Here is a 20,710-nt window from a genome sequence, read left to right on the forward strand (position 1 = left end):
TTGCAATATTGCACATCTGCATGTGTTATTTTACATGGAGCAGGAATCTTCTATAGCTCTAGGAAGCAGTGGTTCTTCTATTTGCAAAATGTTTATTTTCAAAGAATTAAAATTCATAGCTAAAATTATTAAATGCTTCTCAAAGGAAATAACAGGATCTGCTATTTAGACCCTAATGCACGCAGGGTCGCACTGGTATGGTCCCACAGCACAACAGTCACATCATCTCCGCTGCTGAAAAAATGACCCCAAAGAGCAGAAACAGAGGAAACATAAACCTGAATATACCACATTGCCTCCGATATAAGACTGCACCCCGCTGCACCCCAGCATAACGAGAACATACAGCCACGAGTGAGGGTAAACTTTTTTCCGTAGGCCGAACCTCCCCCTAACTGACATCCATACATTCCCTTCTACAGACTTTTAACGGGACCTCAGAGAAACGTGCTTTTAGCGGACACCCACAAACGCACAGAGGCGCTAATCCAGCCTCAGATTATATCAAATTAGGACATTGCCCGCGCAATACTCTCACTGATTGAAATTTCAGCCAACGTCTGAAACCTGGACACAATCTTTGCTGAACTACACATATTTCTATCCCACTCGAAGCCATATCGTTTTCTCGGTTTACTTTTTACAAGAAAATAATTTTAAAAAGTAAAAAAAAAAATAAAAAAAAATAAAAAAAGGAAAGTGTAAACCCCTTTGCAAGCTATGAGGAACATTTTAAGCAGATGATATAAGACATTCAGCTTCTAGCAAAGAGTTGGCAGTGAGGGCGCAAGATGCATTGAAATCACCTATCTTTTAATGGGGCAAACTGGAAAGAAGCTTGCCTGTCTCATTTGCTACCTGGTGTTTACAGAAAAAGGGAATTAAAAATAAAGAAAGAAAAAGGAGAGGAATAGAGCAATCACTTTCCCACCATCACTCCCGCAGGCGCTGGAAAGGCGTTTGCAGCCCAGCCGTGCTGAACTGCGGAGCAGGGGCTGGCCACACTTGGTTTGCCCACCCGCCCTTTAAGAGAGGTGGGGAGCGGGTGGCGGGGGGTCGACTTTCTGCCAGGGCCAGCGGACACCGGGCGGAAAAGCCCGCAGCCTGCACCGCTGTGCCCTCGATGGAGCAGGTGGCTGACCTCTACTCTTCCCTCAGGGCCCGCACCGCTCGTCCTTCTCCGACCCCTCAGCTCCCCGCTCCCGCAGGGCGACTTCAGCTCCCCCCGGCCCACGCCGCTTCCCCGGACCAACGTGCCCGGGCGTTGCTTCGCGGGTCACCCCAAATGGGGCAGGCTGCGGGGGTCTGAACACCCGACACCGCCTTCCCCGGCGACCCCCACCAGGACGCCCGCTCTGCTCCACTCAGGACTGAGTCCGAAAATACCCCGCGGGAGAGTGAAGCAACCGTACGCCGAGTTAGATTTCTAGTTTTTATTATAAAATAAAAGCAGAAATATTTTCCAAAGAATGTATTCACATAATATAAACAAGAAACAAAACTAAGGTGAGTGACTTGCTGTTGATACTGTCGTTTAGGTCTAAACTTGAGCAGCAATTCCTCTTTTCTTTTTAAAGCCAGCTCCTGCCCACGTTGCACACAGAGGGGGGAATTCTGTCTCTGCCTTCCTCCGGGCCGGAGCTGGGCCATCACTTCCTTTTCCACACAGCAAATGGCTAAAGCACCACATGGACAAGGCCGAAGAAGCTGTCTCTCTGCATAGCGTCAGCTACAAGAAGGTTACAGAGTCTGCCTAGAGCGCGTGTTGCTGCTATAACTTGACTACAATTTTTGTATTCTTAGTTGAAATTGTACATCGTACACCTGCCACGGATACATAACTACAATAGAATAACGGGAGAGATGTGTAACTTCCAAACAGGCATGGCAACAGCATCCTCGTGTTCCACTTTCCTCACAGCACCCCCCAAAAAAATATTACAATGTGCCTCTTACCGCACAGACCGGCCCGATCGAGTGACACCACTGAGAGGTTCGTGAAATTAAGGCTGGAAAGAGCTGCTAAACTGATCCCCCTTACAGCTTGCCGTGAAAATCACAGCTCCTGTCCAACAGTCCTTACACGTCTGAGACCACCTGTAAACAACTCTTAAGGCTTTTCACATCACTGCCCACAGTCGAGTCCGCTACATTGCAAACCTGCAGCCAGCCTTCCGCCAAAGGGCACAACACATCCACTAAGGTGTTTGTCATCGCTTTCAAAGTCTCTGGTAAGATTTAGGGGGAAGAAAAAAAAGGAAAGAAAAAAAGGAAAAAAAAAAGAGAGAGTAAAGGAGGGCCGGTGCGAAGGAGGGAGCGTGTACACTGTTTTAAGAGCCCAGATCGACCAGGTTAGACGACATGGGGTTGAGGATGGAGTCCTGCAAGCTGTGGTGATGCATGGGGTCGGCGCTGGGCACGGGGATGGCGCTGGGGCCCTGGGGGTGGCCCAGGCCGTGCAGGGGCTGCAGCCCGGGATTGGAGCTAAGCAGCAACGCGGGGCTGGAGGAGGTGTGATCCGGGGTCCCTGACGGCGTCTTCTCGTCCTCTGAGCTCCCCAAAACTGTCTTATTCCCGTTCATTGACGCCGAGAGCGGATTGTGGCTGTTGGAGTTGGAATTCTCGTTGTTTTCCCTATAGGAAACACAAAAGAGGGAGGGAAATCACCGTGTGGCCGCCGCTCTGGGGCGCACACCGCGGGAGCGGGGGCGGCGGGGAGCTGGCTCCGGGGAGCAGCGAGCGGAGGGGAGTGCAAAAACAGTAGGTTTGAAAACTGCAAACCTCCAAGGTCTCTTCATCTGGCACTAAGGTCTAAGGTCCGCTGAGCTTGTAAACAGAGTCTCCCACTAGCCCAGTGGAAAGTGTCACTTTGCCAAAACGTAATTTTCTGCCTCCAAAGGGTTTGCACAGCATGAGGAGGGGGCGGAAGGGAAGGGAGGAAGACATAAAAAAAAAAAAAAAAAGTACTTTTTAACTTTAAAACTGCTCTAGGACCTGAAGAGAAATTTGGCCACGATTTCTCCTAGGAAGGCCAAAGTCCGGCGAGCTCCAGGCAGAATGGCTCCGTGCAGCAGAACAGCCTCCGGGGCTCACATCAGGAGGTCAAGTCTTTCGCTTAAGACGTGTTTTTTTCCCGCCTCGCCCTGAGCCTAAAGCTCAAAATATAGCCCAATATGGAAGATAAGGCAAGCGAACAGAGTTAACTCGGCCCTCTCGGGAAATGCTCCGCACAGCCGTCACTACCCCTCCATCCCCACTTGGGCGGCGGTGGGCGCAGCCAGGGTGGCCCCTCGCACGGCTCTGCGGCGGGGATAGTCGGCACCGCCGGTGCGCCTACCGACAAAGGCTCGGAAAGGCAGGACGTAGTTTCGAAATTCATCACCGGGTAAATACCGAGAAATCACTGGAGGCTGGCCAACCCCTTGCAGATATATCTATATATTTATATATCTATATTTTTTTTCCGAAATGAGAGGAGCAAGTTGGGGTCGGGGCGGCCGCCCCTTCAAGGCTTAGGCGGTCTTTAGGCATAGCCCTTGTAGAAATACTTTAGACAGAGCCATGCCTGAAATACTGAAGGCAATGCAAGTCTATTTAAAAGCTTCCGCGGAAGTTTTGAAACACACTATCTGGCAGAGGGGCCCTATCCTGAAGGATTTGTCGAGAAGTTAAGCCATTGCACTGACGGTTTTTCCTCACTGAGGGCTGCAGGATGTGGCTGGAGACACTTAGTGCCAAAAAAATAAAAATAGACAAGAAAGCTCTGTTTGAACAAGTTTCCTTGAGTGAATGGCAATCCCATGAACGGTCTGTTTTCCAACGCCTGGAGTGTAATATTAGGTTGAGTGTATTTTTCAATGTCAAAAATCTTATTTGTCTCTGGAGACCTTTAAAATTTGATTCCGCGGGAAGAAAAAAAAAAAAAAGGAATGGAATAAGTGTAACCTTCATTTCCTTTGAATATTTGAAGGTGAGTCCTTGATATCAGCAATAAAAAGGATCTCTACCATCTCGTAAAACCAACACTTGAGAGGATTTGAACTAAAATTAAATCGCTAGCACCGTTTCATGAAATGAATAGAACAAATCTGTGTTCGAACCTGCCGAGCTGCACAGCTGCGGCGCTGCTCGTTTCCAAAACACGGTAGGCAGAGAGTCTCGAAAGGTAGAAGTTACCTCATAGGCAAGGATCTACAGGAGATTTCTGATGTTAATTGACCGAGCAGGTCATACAATCCGTACGGACCGAGTAATTCAGAGAAATAGTGAATGCATTTAGAGGACCCTTTTTGCTTCTTCGAACCGTCTTACTAAGGCATAGGGACTGCTGATGACTTTTCAGTCATCCCAAATACCTCTGCCCGGCGATTATTAGTCCCTTCACTCCATTTAATGTGAAAAGCACAGTAGCAGAATCATGTTCGTCCTAAGAACATACACCTATTGACACGCGTTCATGAACACCTTACTGGGTAGGGAATAAGAACTGCAATGTCACGAGCGAGGCAAGAATTTGCTCTGCTCAGTCCTTGTCCAGGTCTCCCGCCACACGCCAGGAGCCGACGACACTGGACATATTTGCTAAACGCGTTCAGACCTACACCTTCCCCTCTGTCCCCCGGCTTTCCCTTTCTGCACCGGGGTCACCCTCAAGGACACCTTCTGAGCTGTGCGGGGCGCGGAGCCCTTGCCCTTGGGCCTCGCCGCAGCCACCTTGTCCCGACGGACCCCCACATGCACCTCCGGCCACCGGCGCCCGGCTGGGCTTCACTCTGGGTTTCCCCGGAGAGGCAGCAGCCACGCTGCTTAACCGGGAGTCGCCGCCGGCCGTAAGGAACGTCCCCAGCAGCAGAGGCTGCCCTGGGGCCGCCGCGCCGGCTGTGCAGGGAGTGGGATGTCGGCAAGGAAGGGGTCTCGGCCACCTCTCCCAGGGCTACTTTCGGCAGACAGAAGCCCTCCCCGAGAGCCCAGCTCGTTCGTCGCTGGCTCTCTGGGCGTCCCCGCGGCGGTCAGCCCATGCCTTCCCGACGGGCCTCCCGCAGCCGGGGCCGGGGTAGAGAGGGAGGCGCGGAGCGACCGGAGGGGTCGAGCAGCCGCGGGAGCAGGGGAAGCCATGGGGAGTCGTACCTTTCCTTGGCCTCGGCGGCGCGGTCCCGCTGCCGGCGGTTCTTGAACCAGTTGCTGACCTGGGTGGTGGTGAGGCCGGTGGCCTCGGCCAGCTCCCGCTTCTCGCGGGGGGACGGGTAGGGGTTGTGGGCGTACCACTCGCGGAGGACGCTGCGGCTCTTCTCCTTGAAGCAGTAGCTTGTCTCCTCACCGTCCCAGATGGAGCGGGGCAGCGGGAACTTGCGGCGCACCCGGTACTTGCCCACCGCCCCTAGGGGTCGCCCCCGCAGCTTCTCCGCCTCGATGTAGTGCGCCTTCAGCCAGAGCTGCTGCAGCTTGGGGTGGTTGTGCGCAGAGAACTGGTGGCTCTCCAGGATCTTGTAGAGCTCGCGGAAGTTGCCCCGGTGGAAAGCCACCACCGCCTTGGCTTTCAGGACGCTCTCGTTCTTGTGGAGGTGCTCGCAGGCAGGGAGGGACCAGAGGAACCGCCCCAGCCGCTCGATGTTGCCGCCTTGCTGGAGCACCTCGCAGACGCAGGCCACTTGCTCTTGGGTGAAGCCAAAAGTCGGGAGCATCGACATGGTGAGCCCTGCCCCGCCGCGCGCCCTACGGCCGCATAGAGGGGAGCGGCGCGGGGCTGCGGGCAGCGCCCGGCATACGGGGCCGGCCCCGGGGCGGCTGCGCCCGGCGGGGCCCGCTCGGGCGTCACGGCCGGGCGCGGGGGGCCGCGGCCATCGGCGGCGCCCGGCCCCGGGGCGGTCGCGGGAGCCGGGGAAAAGAGGCGAAGAGCGACGAAAAAAAGTCTCGAGAGCCGGAGCGCGGGCTGCTTTTCCCCCGGCCGCCGCCTCCTTTTTGTAAGTCCAAGTTGCGAGAGTAACTTCGTGCCTCTTTTGTCTCCTATCTGCAGCGCTCGCAGCGGCCGCGGCTCTCACACCCCCACCCCCCTCGGCCGACGGTTTGGGATCTCCCTGTTTCCCCCCCACCCCCCACAGCCAGATCCCACATAATATAGTGGTAAAGCCCTGCTCCCTCGCTCCTCTCCCTCTCGGAGTTTTCCCCCCTTTCTTTCTCTCTCTCTCTCCTTTTTTTTTTTTTTTTTTTTTTTTTTTAATAATATTATTCTAAGCTGGCATGAAAAGTGATTATCCGCGCTGTGATTGGTCCGGTTATCTGACCCGGGGACTGCCAGCAGAAGACAATAGTTTTAGTCAAATTATTTGCCATGGTGACGCTGTCAATCAGGGGTAACCCGATCTGTTTTGAGGTGGCTCCCCGGCTGGGTTGACAGATTGCTCAGATCCACTCAGAGGCGGCCCTGCGAGCTGAGATATTAGCTAGCGAGAGAGAAATTTCCGCCGTGATTGACGCTGCAGGCGCCCGTCGGGGGAGAGGGGGAGCGCCGGAGCTCGGAGCCCGGGGCCCTGCTTCTCGCCGCAGGGCGCTGCGGCGCGGCGGGACGGAGCCGCCATCCCGCCCGGGCCCCGCCGCCCCGTCTGGATCCCGCAGTCCTGTCCCGACCCCGCCGTCCCGTCTGGATCCCGCAGCCCCATCCCGGTCCCGCCGCTCCGGACCTCGGGCTCTGCCGTCCTCGGCACCCGCGGTGGGGAGAAAAGCCCGTCTCCGGCCCTTGCAGAAAAATTTCTTCCTAAATGCGTTCGCTTAGCCTCCCTCCCCAGAGCCCAGTAACCACTGTCGGAGAGTTTTATAGGGAAGGGGCCTCTCATGTACAATGGAGACCCTGTTTGTGACCTGGGATCCCATTACACGCTGGTCGTACCTGCCCGGGAGCGAGGAGAAGGCACGATGATACGGGGCCGGAGAAGTACTGCCTCTCCATGAATCGCCGGCCATGCCCCACCACGCTCTGGCGTGCAGGGCACTGGCATTTGTGATCACTGGACGCCGGACACTTATTTACACTCGATTTCCAGGAGCGTGTCGGGGTGTTTCATCCAGGAGAGGTACACGTGTAAAAGTGTAAAAGTCAGAGGCACTTCGCTTGATTAGACGGACCCTTTATCACCCACGCGTGCCCATTACACACAGAGTTTTAAGTTTACTGACTCTGCGGGGCAGAGATCCGTATCCTTTCCCATTCCTTTCGGTCTACACAAAGTGAAAGGCGGGAGAGAAAGTTGCGCAAGCTGGAAGGTCGAGGGAGAGGGTGCGAGTGCGACGAGCGGGTGAAGGGAGCCGCGGTACTTCCTCGGGAGCGGCTCTCGGGCTGCGCAGCCGGACGGAGCCGCCGGGGCAGAGGCTGGCGTCGGGGCTCGCCCAGGTGAGGGCACTCGGGAGGAGCCTCCCGACCACAAACTCAGGGAGTTTCCATGGCCTGTAATGTACCCCTTTTGCGGAGAAATAATAATTAATCCCACAAGCTTTTTCTACGCTATTTGCAACCCTGACAGGAGAGGTCTCTGCAATTGTGGGTTCCTGCCACGGTACCTTTTTAGCCTCCCCGGCGCGTCAGGGGTTTAGCGAAGTCACAAGAGACCGGGCTGCGGCTTCCCGCTTCGCAGCCTGAGCCTCCGCGGCCGATGGACGGAGCCTCCGTGCCGGCCCGGGCGGGCGCAGCGGCCGTCCCGGGGGAAGGCGAGGCTAGGGCGGCCGGCGCGCAGCCCAGCGGCTCCCGGCGGCGGCGGCTCCCGGCGAGGAGCCGCGCCAGGGCTGCGGCCAGGGAAAATGCGGCGGGGGAGGGAGGCAGAAGAAGGAGGAGGAAGAGGGCGGGGTAGGGGGGCAGCGGATCAGCCCGCGTCCAGCTCCCACCATGTCCGGACGCCTGTGCGTATCAGCGGCGTATGTCTGTACTTTCTCGAGTGCGTTCCACTGTGGAAACTACGTGTCCTCCCACCTGTCCGTCCGGGCTTTTCCCGAGTGCTGCCATAAGGAAACAGTGTCAAGCGGGCAGTTCCCGCCCTGGGTCCCCCATGAACGCAAAATAGAGGCTTCTTTTTCAGGGAGAGAAAGAAACAAGCCAAATTCGTTTAAAACAAAATCGGGGATGTTGGTGATGGCTCGGTAAAGCCCCCTTGCATGATTTTCCCTTCGTCCCTTTACAAAATGAGCTCTCGACTGCTTAGTGCCTCTATTCCGGCCGATCTCTTCAGGATTCAAGCTGTACTTGTTTGTAAACGAAAGCATCTCGGTCCCAGAGCTTCCTAGACAACCTAAGCAGCTGGATGGTTCGCAGCCGTAGCGCACAGTGACGGGACGGGACAACCGACCCACTTCAAATATTATTCTTAGCAGAAACAGGGGAGAAACACAAATCCCTTCTCCCATCCCCGACCTCCGTGCACACACACCGTGTGCCTTCTGTTGCCTCCCGTAATGGGGACCACGGAAATAGAGAAAAGTGCTAGAGAGATCTGATTTGTGTCTCCCGCCTTCCCGCTACCATACTTGTTCGCCCCACGAACGAACGAACATTATTAGGGATATACCTGCCTGCTTTTCCTCTCTTTCCATCTCACAACCACAGTGGTTGAATCTGAACGGGAGCAGCTGTTCACCCTAGCCGGAAAGGAGATGTCAAAACCTATTGAGTGGATTTAGATCTGAGAGTCTTCTTAGCACCCTAAAATGTGAGTACAGAATCTACACGCTAGCTTCTCCGTAGGCGCTTTCACTTTATGCTGCAGCTTGCATGTAGCGTAAGTTCACTTCCCAAAGAGCTGGGCAGAGGCAGGGCTACCCCCTTCCCGGGCACCCTGTATCAGTTTGCGTCCTACAGCAATTGCAAATTAGTGACATCTGGATCCAAATTCTGTATAACTGCTTTTAACTTTCTGGAAAAAAAAAAAATCCCGTACATTCAAGTAAACAGAGCAGATACTGGCTGCAAAGCCGCGGCACGGGGCGAATAACATTGTAGTGCCTGGCAAGGGAAACATGAGATCGGGCGAGCTTTTTTTGGTATTTGCTAAGGAGCTCCTTCACTGCCATTACATTTCAGAGCAGGAGACGCGAATCGCCTGTTCACGTTTGCTCCCGGTCCGACGGGATGGTTTCACCTGGCTGCTGCCGGCTGTCTCCCGTTCAGCTGCTGTGGGAGGTTTTATTCGAGGCGACCCAAAAGGCGGGTTTCATCCCGGCCCCTGCCCCGGCTGTCACTTTGCCGAGGGCCCACTGGGCAAGCGCCTCACCCCTCCGAGCAGTCGTTGCCGCACACGCAGCAGCGTACGATATCGTCAGTGTCAACATCGTTGTGAAATAAAAAGGTAGTTTTTATTGTAACGCTCCTTTTCATTAACGGGGACACAAACTGTCTGAGGAACAGGCTGAAGACGGCCGTGTCTTTTCAGAGGAGCCTTTCCTTGCACGTAACTGCTTAGTGCCCACGAGTGAGCGCAAAGGTAGCACTGCAGTTATCTGGAAATCGCCTTCTCGGCTATGCCTTTAACGTCTCCTCTTAGATAGCAGCCTGTGTGGAAGGCTCCAGGCCCGCATCGTTCCCGTTAAAGACGCGACTAAAGACAGGAGCTGATTCACCCAAACTCCTGCCCTGCACCTTTCCGCCAGCCCCCACGACCACTGCCTTTGCGGAGCCCCTTACCCTTTTTACGGAGCCGCTCAGCTCCTCGCGGGGCTCGGGACAAGCCTGTCACCCACTCTCCCAGGGCTGTGGACACGCGCACCCTTGCCGGCTGGCCTCGGCTCCCGGCGTGGACACGGCAGGGACACGGGGCCCCTCCGAGGGCGCTTTTTTCGGCAGGGGTAGCTAACAAATGATAAACCCCGCAACCTTCACATGCCAGAAAGAATCACATCTTCCTCGCAGATGGCGAGGACTGTAGCGAGAGCTACAGAACTCCAAGTTTTCGTTTCTTTCTTTCTTTCTTTTTTTTTTCTTTTTTTTTTTTTTCCCATGTTTTTCTTTCTTTTTGGTGGGGCTGCAGTATGCTTTTCTCTTAAAACCGGTGGGGTTTACCGAGACCAAAGGCCTGCCGCAATAAAATTGCTACTCCCACTAGGATACTTTTTTTTTTTTTTTTAAATGAATCATAGCGACCTTTGCCAGGATATCAGGCCTACCTGTCCCATACCCCCTAACCCGGGCGCTCAGCGAGTTTCACCGGGACCACATGTTTCTCCATGGTGAGACTAGGGATTCTTTAGGCAGCCAAAGCTCGCCCTGGATTCTCGGAGGCAATTTTGCAACCCGGATCCGAGGGTTGTCCTCTCGCCCTCCCGTTATTTATTCACACTTTTATTTATTTTTGCTTTTTGTTTAAAACCCAAGTCTATTCCATCAGAGATGGCACTAAGATCCTGTTCCGAATGAAAGAAAGAAAGCAAGGCGGAGGATCACTGCACACAACTATGTTAAAACAAGCAACAATTGCTTATTGTTCCTTGATTCGGGGCGAAAGGAATAATTCAAAGCTTTTGCTGCGCGCAATGCGCCGTTCCTCAAGGGGACCGGTCAAGGATTTCAGATATGTAGCGGGTAACTCGATTATGCTAACAAAATCCGCTTGAAAGAGAACGTTGTTGGGCTGCGGGGCGGGGAGCGGGGTGCTGTGGACAGGGGCGGCCGGCTGGGCTCCGGCGGGAGCGGAGCCTCTGCCCCGGGGAGCGTCCCCGCTGCCCGCGCTCGCATCTCTGCCACTCCTCTCTGTCACGAAGATGTTTCCCCGCCGGCTGGATCTGAAATGCTGGAATAACATCTTCGAAATAAATGTATTAATTAGGAGATAGGGGCCTGATGCGACGTGACTGAGTTGGCCTCGGTGAACCTTCCCGCCCCCACCTCCCGGCCGTCCCTCGGTGAAATGGGACTCCAGGAGCGGCACTGTCCCCAGCTCAAGGCACTGTAACCTCCCGCGCTCCCCACGAAACACGATAGCCCTCCAACCGACTAATGCGGCCGGTCCTGATTACTTTTATATTATCCCTTCTCGATCTCGGTCTAGGGGCTGAGAGTTTTCACTCACTTCTGCTATCAGCACTTCCCCGGCCGTTACTCTCAGCACTGGTATTTATTTGGGGTATCCCCCCTCCACGGCCCACAGCGAAACTCAGATCCTGAGGAGGGCACAGCCGGCTGGGGGGCTGACCGGGGAGGGTGACGACGGGGGCCCGGGCCGGTGCCCACCCAACCCCTGCCCCGCTCCCGGCTGCAAGAACAGCCTCATATGCTCTGCGGCAGAAGGGGTCTCTCTCAGCAGACAGTGTACAGCTTACAGACAAGACAACAACAACAACAAAAGGCACATATGGTTAAAATAAAGAAAGAGAGAGAGCTTTCTGCCTTAGGGGATTTGCAATAACTAGCCAGAAATGCAGGGTATTGAATCTAAACTTCTGGTGGGCTTCTGCGGGATTGACAACTTAAAGCACACTACAAGCATCAATTTGACAATATTTGTAAACTTCCTGTTTCCAGGGATCTTCTTGATCAGAGATAGACCAGGTTGGTATGAGCTTCAGCCACGAAGGTCTTTTTTTTTTCCCTCCTCCTTTCCCCTCTTCCGAGTTGATGAATAGCGATCAGGTTTCTTTTAATGGCTGCCCCCTATTCTCACAGCCTCCCACAACTAACCCAAGAGCCTGTTTCCTCGACCTCAGTTAATTCCGCTGATTATTCCAAGATGATGAGGAAAGCACGAAGATTGTTCACTGTTCCTACCGATTCAGGGCACTTCTGTTACCATCTCCATCCCTGGCTCACGGGGATTTGACCGGGGAGTATTTTTAGGAACAGGCGCCCTCCCTTCCCTCCTGCCTTCCTTCTCCAGGCAGCTGACAGCTTCGGGGGCTCGGCCATAGTGCTGCCACTCCGTGGGTGCAGGATGCTCTGCGTGGGGTGGGGGCCGAGCACAGGGCCCCTTCGCTCAGCGGCAGCGGCTGGGGGTGTTTCAGAGCAAGGGCACCGATCAGAAGGCGGCGTCGCAGGTGAGCCCGCGCTCTCGCCGGCCGCTTTTCCCATAAGGGAAGCAAATCCCCGGCCTCCCCCTGCAGCGGGAGAGGGAATTTCGGTTCCCCCCTAGGAAGGAAAGCCACTCCCTCGGCCCCACGGGCTGCAGGCGGGGATCCACTCCGAGAAACCTCACTAGAGGGCTCTAATACTCAGTTCCCATCGTTGCTGAGAGAAAACAAGGCTCGTCCTTAACGTCCTTTATTCTTCCAGACAGATTCAACCTGGTAAGGTCTCTCCCAGTCCGTCAGAGGTGATTTACATAGGTTGTCACCATGTCTTCGTAACAGCCACCAACCAGCCTGCCTATCTGCAACTGATACCTGAACTGATGTCCCTTTCCTGGTGCATAATAGTACATGAGGACTTTGGAAGTCCCTTTCTCTTCTTTATACATGGCAAGAGAAGAAAGCGCAGCCCCTAAAACAGTCAAGGGCCTCAGGCACAGGTATCCTTGCCAACATTTAGAGAGCAAGCTCTATATACGGATATGTAGATTCCCCCCCTCCCTTTACAGGGGAGAAAGAGTTTGTGTGAGTTCTTCCATGGGGTATGCAGTGTAGTATGTCCATAAACACATCCATTGTTTAAATTCTGCAAGACCAAGGCAAGCTGAAATGTAATGTAGTATTAGCAAGTAATGCACGGAGATATTAATATCAAACAGTAACGAACTTAACTGGAATTCACCCTGGTTTGGGGACTTGTTTTTCCCCTTTAAATATTTGCTAAGATTTGCCATTGGAAATAAATAAAAACAGAAAATACAGTATCAATTAAAATTAAAGCAATTATTTGTTGTAAGGGAAACTTCATAACATTTCAGAATACACTCAGTTTAACTCCCAATAGTTTTCATAAAATAAGTAAATTGCCTTATTTGCAAAAATAAGGAAGTGCAATTTAGTTGCTTGTCATGTCTTGCAATTCTCTGAGAAGCTTTGTGTACAGATCAAAAATACAGGAAAAGCTTTGTGGAAAGCTAGATAGCTGAGACAATTTAACATCAGTTCAAAGTGATTGACTTTCCTGTGGAAAATTTGCTACTTCTGAACTTGTGACAACATTCTGTACTTTCCCCTGTGGATTGTTTCAAACTCCTTTTTTCCTGGCTTAATTCTGTCTCTGTCCTTTGATGTCCTCTTTATTTCACAGGTTCTTGAATCAGCTCAAATATGCTGGGGACCATTTACTTCCCAGAGAAAAACCTGGTATCCCTTTTCATTCCTTTTTTTTTTTTTTTTTTCCCCCCCCTAATCAAGGACTTTAGTACTAGACTAAGGTCGACTTCATTACTTATTTAAAATGTAGAAAAGGCCAATCCAGCAAACACTGAGTTGGTTTCAGTCAGTTAAGTCACTTGAGCAGGCAAGACTCTCTGTACTGGTTAAGAAACAATTTGCTGCTGGGGTACCATACCCACATCACATTTCCTGCAACAGCCTACTCACATGCACATGGTAAGGTGCATAAGGGCACATCATCTATGCTGGAAGTAGATGCTAATGAGAGCAACCACTGCTACTGCGTATTGCAAGGAGGGGGCATGAGCTTAAGCACTCCATTTGGTTGCTATCATGCATTCAGGCACAACTTTGGCTGTACTAGATGACACCTGGTTTGACTCTCTCTGTCCTGCACCATTCTAGTCCTCCAGCACTCTTCCAGAAGTTTTTGCAGTCCCAGGAATCCTTCCATGCTCTCAGTCCACTCCCTCCTTTGGCTTCGTGTTATGAAAATATCACTTGAACAATTTATGATGCATTCCTTATATTAGCTCTGATACTCAGAACAAGAAATTGTTATATTTTGAACTACAGAGACACCAAAAGACCCACAGACCTAGTGACAAATGCCACTTAGCCCCAGGAACAGAGAAGGGTTCCCACCTGTCGTTTATTTAGCAATAGCTTCATAGTTCAAACATCTTTGCAAGATGTGACTTAGCTTCCCACCTTCTTGAGACTAAATAATTCTTCCTTCTTCTAACAGAGTTTAATCAGTGCTGAAGTGATTTTTAGTTGTTTCATTCTCACCATAAGTTGCAGGGGAAGGCAATACTACGCATAGGGCTGAAGGTTTCACTGAGTGACAGGGAGCTGCAAAATGGGATTCTTGTGTGACTACCTCTCAGTGTTTCTATACGTGCTACCTGATAGAGGCAGAAAACACTCAGGATATTAATTGTTAAAATGTTTGAATACACACACACATGCATGAATCTATGTGTATTTATATACGTCTAGATGGTTTAATTAACATTTGCTTAATTTTAATTAATGGAAAAACAGATTGCAATTTCTTTAAATCCAAACCTTTTCTTAAACAGTAAGATAACCACATCAAAGTGACATAACCTGGTAAACACTACCGTAATTATGAGGTCTTTTTCACTTCAGTAACATAAGAGAGTTGGCTGAAGAAAGGAACAGAACATGAGGTAAGTCCAGAACAAATTTTACAGAACAAAAGGAATTTTTTCTCTCTCTTTTTTTTTCCTTTTTTTTTTTCCCCCCGATCAACATTCTGAAACAAATACAGTTGTGTGTGAGGGTGTTCATGTTTATTTTTAAGTGAAAAGATGTTAGCAGCAGCATTTGGCATGTGCTGAAGAAGTCTGAGAACTGGGCCTTGTAGTCATCATAAAATTAACTTTAGCTTCCAAGAAGAGAAGAAAGTAAAGAAGTATAATTGGGTGAGTAATACAAGTTATGATGTAGAAGCTGCAATGTAATGAGCGTGTTTAGTGCACATAAGGGAAGGAAATGTACTCAGTGCCAAACTGGATACCAGATTTGAGGCTGGCAGTGGTGAATGAGTGGTATGAGTACATCAAAGAGAAGGATGTGCCTGAAGATGGTTCTCTTAATCCATCAAACTGTTCTTTGAGACATTTGAATACAGAGGACAGAGATGGGGCCATTAGTTTAAAGGACTGGGGCAAAAGAATGAAGACTGCAAAACAAAAGGACCAAGAATGGTACCAGCAACATCCCAGAGGAGGGTGTAGATTTATTGAATGATCCAGGGATTGCTGGAGGCTTAGCTCAGAGTGACTGCGGTGATCTCTGGTCTCAAATAAGACAAAACCTTCATCTATGTGAGAGACTACTGGAGAGTTGGGGCAGTATGAATTTTTCTGATAAGACATCTTTCTTCCCCACAGCTGCAGAATGAATGAGGATGCTATGACATGGGGGAAGGTTTCAGCTAGGAAGAGTTCAAGGAGTCAGTGTGCTTGTGGTCACCACAAAATCCTCTGTGGCCTGGGGCCACAGACGGTGGAGTAAGGAGGTTGGAGCTCTTTTTATTTTCACACACTCCCTTTCAAAGGCAATAGCTGTATTCTTTTTCTCCAGCTCCAGAAGGTTCCAGAAAATCCCTATTGGACAAATAAACTGTGGCCAACTCCAGGGTAGAAAGGTGCAATATAAACCTAAAGCACATCAACTGTGTTCAGGTGATTAGACGGCTTATAGTTTGCCTGACATTGGTGACTGATTTGCTTTCGTTTTTCAACCTCACCTGACAAAAATCTTTATGTAGGTGGGTGATGCACCTCTGACAGAATTTTGAGAACATCTGTGGACCTTGTTCCCATTCTGTTTAGGACACTTTGTATTTACCATCATTTGTTGTGCAATATATTTAACATTGTAACGTGTCCAGAGACTAGGAAAGACTTCTTCTAGCCTCCTTCCTTAGCTATGTAGTGGGGGATATACCCTGAACACAGAAAATTTAATGGAGTGAATCCCAATAGGTCTGTGAGCTCTGGATCAGGGTTCTGAAGCAGTTGAATGAGTAGTGGGGAAAGAGGATTTGCCATGAAATAAGAAGTAGAAGGAGGTTTATGAAAGTAAAAGTTTGAAATGGTGTTGATGAACTTTCCTCAGGCCTCTTCCAATTAGGCATCTGGCACACGGAGTGGCAGACCATATGGGATGGCACAGATCTTGGCAGTATTATGGGACTAGTATTTTCACAAGGAGGAACTGTTCCTGAACAATGCATAAACCTGTTTTTCTTCAGTGTCAGGTAGGCATGTTAGGAAGACAAGTCACATTATTATTAATTATGACTCACTTAAATTGATTCTATTCCTTGGGGACAATAAGATGAACATTTATGTCTCTGGTTACATCTCTTGGAATACATTAAAAACAGCAAGATCTTGCTCCTGGTGTGTGTTTCCTTTTGGATAGTCTTTCGAGACTCCAAAGGTGTTGAGATATTGTTGATATTGTTGATATTGTGTAACCTTCAACACTTAAGCATATGCACATCTACTTCTGAAAAGTCTTATTTGATCTCTGGAGATCCATAATGTGATCCTCATTCAATCATAGAGGGAACTTTTCTAGGTACTACAGAAGCAGCAAACTTTAAATGATCATTATATGAAGAATTTGATGAAGCAGATGTTTCCTGCCATATGTTAAATAAACAGCTACTTACTGTGTACTGTGTGGTGATGCAGGTTGAAAATCTGCCATTGAATAATATGATGTCGTGTGAAGACTTGAACTGTTTCCTTATATAGTCCTCAAGAAATAATATTTTCTTTGCCCACATCTGAAAATAAATTCAGAGGCAAGTATGCAACCAATCAAATCTTGCACAAATGTTAACACCCAGATGTGTGTGTTTCTGTGTGGAATTAATGCAGCTAGCAGAACTCTTGGATAGAGAAATCCTGTAAAAATACAGATTGGGCACACGTAAGTCAAATATTTCTAACCAGTTTGCCAAGAATGTATAGTTTTATGAAATCTGTATTAGGTACAGAACTCTCTGTATTTTCTTCTAAAAACTTTTCATTAATATACAAAGGGAGAATTTAGATTTCTGTAAAAATCATCAGAACTTTCCTGTTTCACGTACAATAAACCAGAAGAAGCACATGACCTTACATCCAAGGGTCAACCATCACCCTCCAAACTCCCATTAGAAGCTAGAACTTGAATAATCCTATCTTTTAATGATAAATTCTACAATAAACCTGTGTGATTTAGCAATAATAATTAATAGTAAGTTTACCTATTGGACAGAACTTCTTGAGTAAGACTGTCTATTATTTACCATGCTAAATTCCAGCAGTATTTGATTTGACTATTTAGATTGTCAACTTATATTCATAACGGAGATGGGAAAGAGTACAAATATAGAGAAAATACCTATATCTGAGGGGACCTGTGTCTTGTTCAGCTTCATACACCGCATATCCTCAGTAAATTAGGAGGGCCTATTTTAAAGTTAGGGAGCCACAAGAGGTCAAAATCAAACAAACCTCTGAACAGAAACCCAGGGTATGATTACCTGAACTGATGTCTTTTTTGAGAAAGGCTGAACAACCTTGCCCATGGAATCCCCTTTCCTGGCCTCACTCTAACACTGTGTGCTTTTCATGGGCAGATGGTTATTGACCTATCACAGTACTTTCTGGGTATCTTTTGATGGCTGTTCAGGCCCAGAAACAAAAAGGGAAAGTTGCCAAGTTCATTTGCTATATGTGACTCCTCACTTCAGTCACACAAGAAAAGGCCTTGACTCTTTAACCTGGGCAGTTCATGTATGGGTTTTCTCTTCATATGTATCCTCGAAAACCGAACTGTGGACTTGAGAGGAAACAAGCTTGATATGCCATATGCTTCCTATTTGTTGAAGGTATCAGTGCTGAAGCTCTGTTGGCATGCTAAAATGTGAACATTTTTACAGTATAGCAGGTTATGGAAGCTGCTCTTGATAAATTCCAGTAATGGCATTTTACACTCCACGTGCTCGTTTCTGTGAATGACAGATTGCACTGCTACATCTCCAAAGAAGCTCCTGACAAGGGTGATTCAGTGCACAAAGAAAGTGGAACATGTGTCTAATTCAGTTTCTACATTCCGTAGCACATTTACACAGGACTGTGACCTTGTTCTCTCTGTTACACCAGAACAAGAAAAAAAAATGTATGGACATATTTACCTCTCCTTCGCTCTCGACTGATTTTAAAGCTACATAAGGAAGTTCACCTGAATTTTTTCTCTTAGCTGAACAGTAGGAAAAGTGACTGTGTCAGACAGAGTAGAGGCAGATGATGTGGCTTGTTGCATAGTAGGGATTAGAGATGAACCAGCCTGCCTCAGTAACTACCGGATGTCTTTGTCTTGAAAATAGATTACCAGGTAATAATAATTGACACACATAATAATATAACAATAATGGCCAGTCTTCGCGAGCGAAGATCCGGGTAAGGTCTTTACACCTTCCAGCCTGCGCATTGGATTTTTTAGGTGAGACACAGTGTGCGCGGAACTGAGCCCACCCTTTAATCCTAAGGTTCATCTGCCGGGGCCAAGCGAGCTTGGACGGTGGCAGCGAGGTCCTCAGGACATAGATGGGTTGCCTTTAAGGGCTAACGAGCTTCATCTGCCCGGGGAGTGTCCCTGACCGGGAATCGAACCCGGGCCTCGGTGGTGACAGCGCCGCGCCCTTAACCACTAGACCACCAGGGGCTCCCAACTGACACACGTACTGTATTCTAAAAGTACTTCTTGCAAGAAGATAGTTTGAAACCTTTCCTTGTAGTACTCTTCCAGGCATAGAAATCACTATTGGTTTTATTCATTTGGTGGAACCAATAGAAACACATTTCAAAGATAGGTAATTGTTTCTGATTGACTAAATACCTAAAACATGTATCATTAACCACTAAGTGCTCTCTTAAAAAAGCACATAGATCCAGTTGTAAATACTAGAAACAGAGTGCCTGATTTAGAAACCTTCAGAATAATCTAAACATTTCTTAAATGCAGTTTTAACTTTGCCCTGGTCTGTTTTGTGGTTTGTTCTTCAGTCTTCAAGGTGGATGCAGGAGTTTCCATTTCAAGTTTTAGTTTAATGACTTCACTTAAGAAGCAGGAGCAAAGGAAAGCAATATGAATTAAACATTACATAGTATTTGGCAAAGCACTTTCAGGAATTCCATAAGAAAGAGAAAAAAAACCCAAACCCGAACCCTACACAGTTGCACAGAGTTAGTAGCAACAACGAATAGCACCATCTAAAAGTACACACTTTTCAGTCAGTCTTGGCTGGTGAAATGCAGAAGCTAATGTGGATTACACTTTTTAAAATCTTTCAACTCCAAAAAATAGAAGAGCTGCAGTGTGTTTTTATTTCAGAGTACTTTGCATGCAATCTCAAGATAAATGGGAGATACTGACTGTCTTTGTACCCGTGCCAGCAGTTGTCGTAAGATATTGCTGTTTTGTTTCATCAGATGGATGAACTTACCCAGGGACATCGATCAAATATCTGCATTTAAAAGAACACACTGTCAAATTAGTGGATAGAAAGAGCACATTATGACACAGAAATTATCTGGTGAAAGATTTAAAGACTGACTCACTTGTGTTTCGTTTCATTAAATGTGGGGTAGTCCCCTTTCATTTTCCATTTAGCATGAACATTCTTGTACTCCATTACAACATCAGTCTTAGGAGAAACTAACTAGCTTGGGATACACATGAGCCTCCTTGGAAAAAAAACAGCTTCCCATCTTACAGATTCCAGATTACCTTAAAATGTGGGGCCTGCGATAGGTGACCTTACTGGCCTTCCTGGAGATATTCCCGTGTACTCCAGTAAGTCTCACGGCTGCACGGTTGTCTGGTGCACTACAGGAGCCTTCCCAGGTGGCCAGGCTGGTGGCTGTTTATCCAAAGGGAAGGGCTTGGGACAGCAAGGGAGTGCATCCACCCCTCTAAAGGACACAGAATATAGTCTGAAGGAAAAACCACAAAAATCCCTAGGAAAGTTTTGTCTTTACTCTCCTCCCTTTTAGATACTCTCAGAAGATAATCTTGCTTTTTACACTTAGGGTCAAGGGAGCAGCTCATGGTGGTAGGGGGTGAGGATGGGGATGGAGAGTGAGCACACATGAGTTAGGGGAGATGTAGGTGAGCAGAAAAAAAAGAAGAAAACAGATTATAAGAAGCTTCAGATGTTACAACTGAGAGTATTTTATCTTTGTTTTAGTAACACTGGGTAATGTTATCCAGGTTGGCTAAAAGATCTTGTTCTTCAAAAGAGCTTGTCAAAGATTTATTTTTTTAAAAATATGAACAAAACACACTCTAAAGACCTTGTGTTTTGTGTCTTTTAAGTCCTTGTCTAAATGGCAATTTCTTGCAATTCTTGCAATTTCTTGCTGTTTTATTTATTATACACTAAGCGTTTTTGTAGAAGAAATACTTCTGTTTTCTGATTGATATCAATGCGATACCTGTCTATTTCTCTCTGCATTTGTATCTGTATACCCAATGGCATACAGAACCCAATGGACCTTGGAGGCCACTCCCATCCTGCACAACAAAAACAGGCTATTGCTGGCCCAGGCAAGAGCTCAGACACCTCTATTCATTTTTATGTCTGTGGCAGAGGCTGAAAGGCACTCACCTGATGTTGCAAGGTGTGTTCCTTGGGAGATGTATATGTCTGTAACTAAGGTCTTTCCCTGTGTATGCTTGCCTGCTTGTTGCCCTCTAAATGACAAAACAGTACTACTTTGGTGCAATGTCATGGCCATTAAGTGCTTTGCTTGCATGTTGGGGCCGTCCTGACTTTCAAGCCCCACTCATACCTTAGTTACCTTGGAGACAAGCAAGCAGGCATGGAAAGGGTTCACAGCAGTCT

At 48.7% G+C, this 20,710-nt stretch overlaps 1 protein-coding gene across 1 annotated transcript; it reads right to left on the reverse strand.

The window, feature by feature from the left end:
• Positions 1–1,421: 1,421 nt before the first annotated feature.
• SIX2 (SIX homeobox 2) lies at positions 1,422–5,752 on the reverse strand. The gene is made up of 2 exons (XM_050314357.1): positions 5,128–5,752; positions 1,422–2,634 (listed from the first exon to the last, which is right to left on the reverse strand). The coding sequence occupies exons 1-2, from the start codon at positions 5,685–5,687 to the stop codon at positions 2,331–2,333; spliced, it is 864 nt and encodes a 287-aa protein (XP_050170314.1). The 5' UTR covers positions 5,688–5,752; the 3' UTR covers positions 1,422–2,330.
• Positions 5,753–20,710: the final 14,958 nt, after the last annotated feature.

This window comes from Myiozetetes cayanensis, unplaced genomic scaffold, assembly GCF_022539395.1.
Source record: "Myiozetetes cayanensis isolate MyiCay16 unplaced genomic scaffold, myiCay2020 scf2-11, whole genome shotgun sequence".
Lineage (NCBI taxonomy): Eukaryota > Metazoa > Chordata > Aves > Passeriformes > Tyrannidae > Myiozetetes > Myiozetetes cayanensis.

Excerpts from the sequence above, each read along its gene's own strand:
- SIX2 (XM_050314357.1), bottom strand. The coding sequence starts at position 5,687 with ATGTCGATGCTCCCGACTTTTGGCTTCACCCAAGAGCAAGTGGCCTGC. Across the intron at positions 2,635-5,127 it reads GCCGCCGAGGCCAAGGAAAG|GGAAAACAACGAGAATTCCA; the intron begins GTACGACTCCCC and ends TGTTTCCTATAG.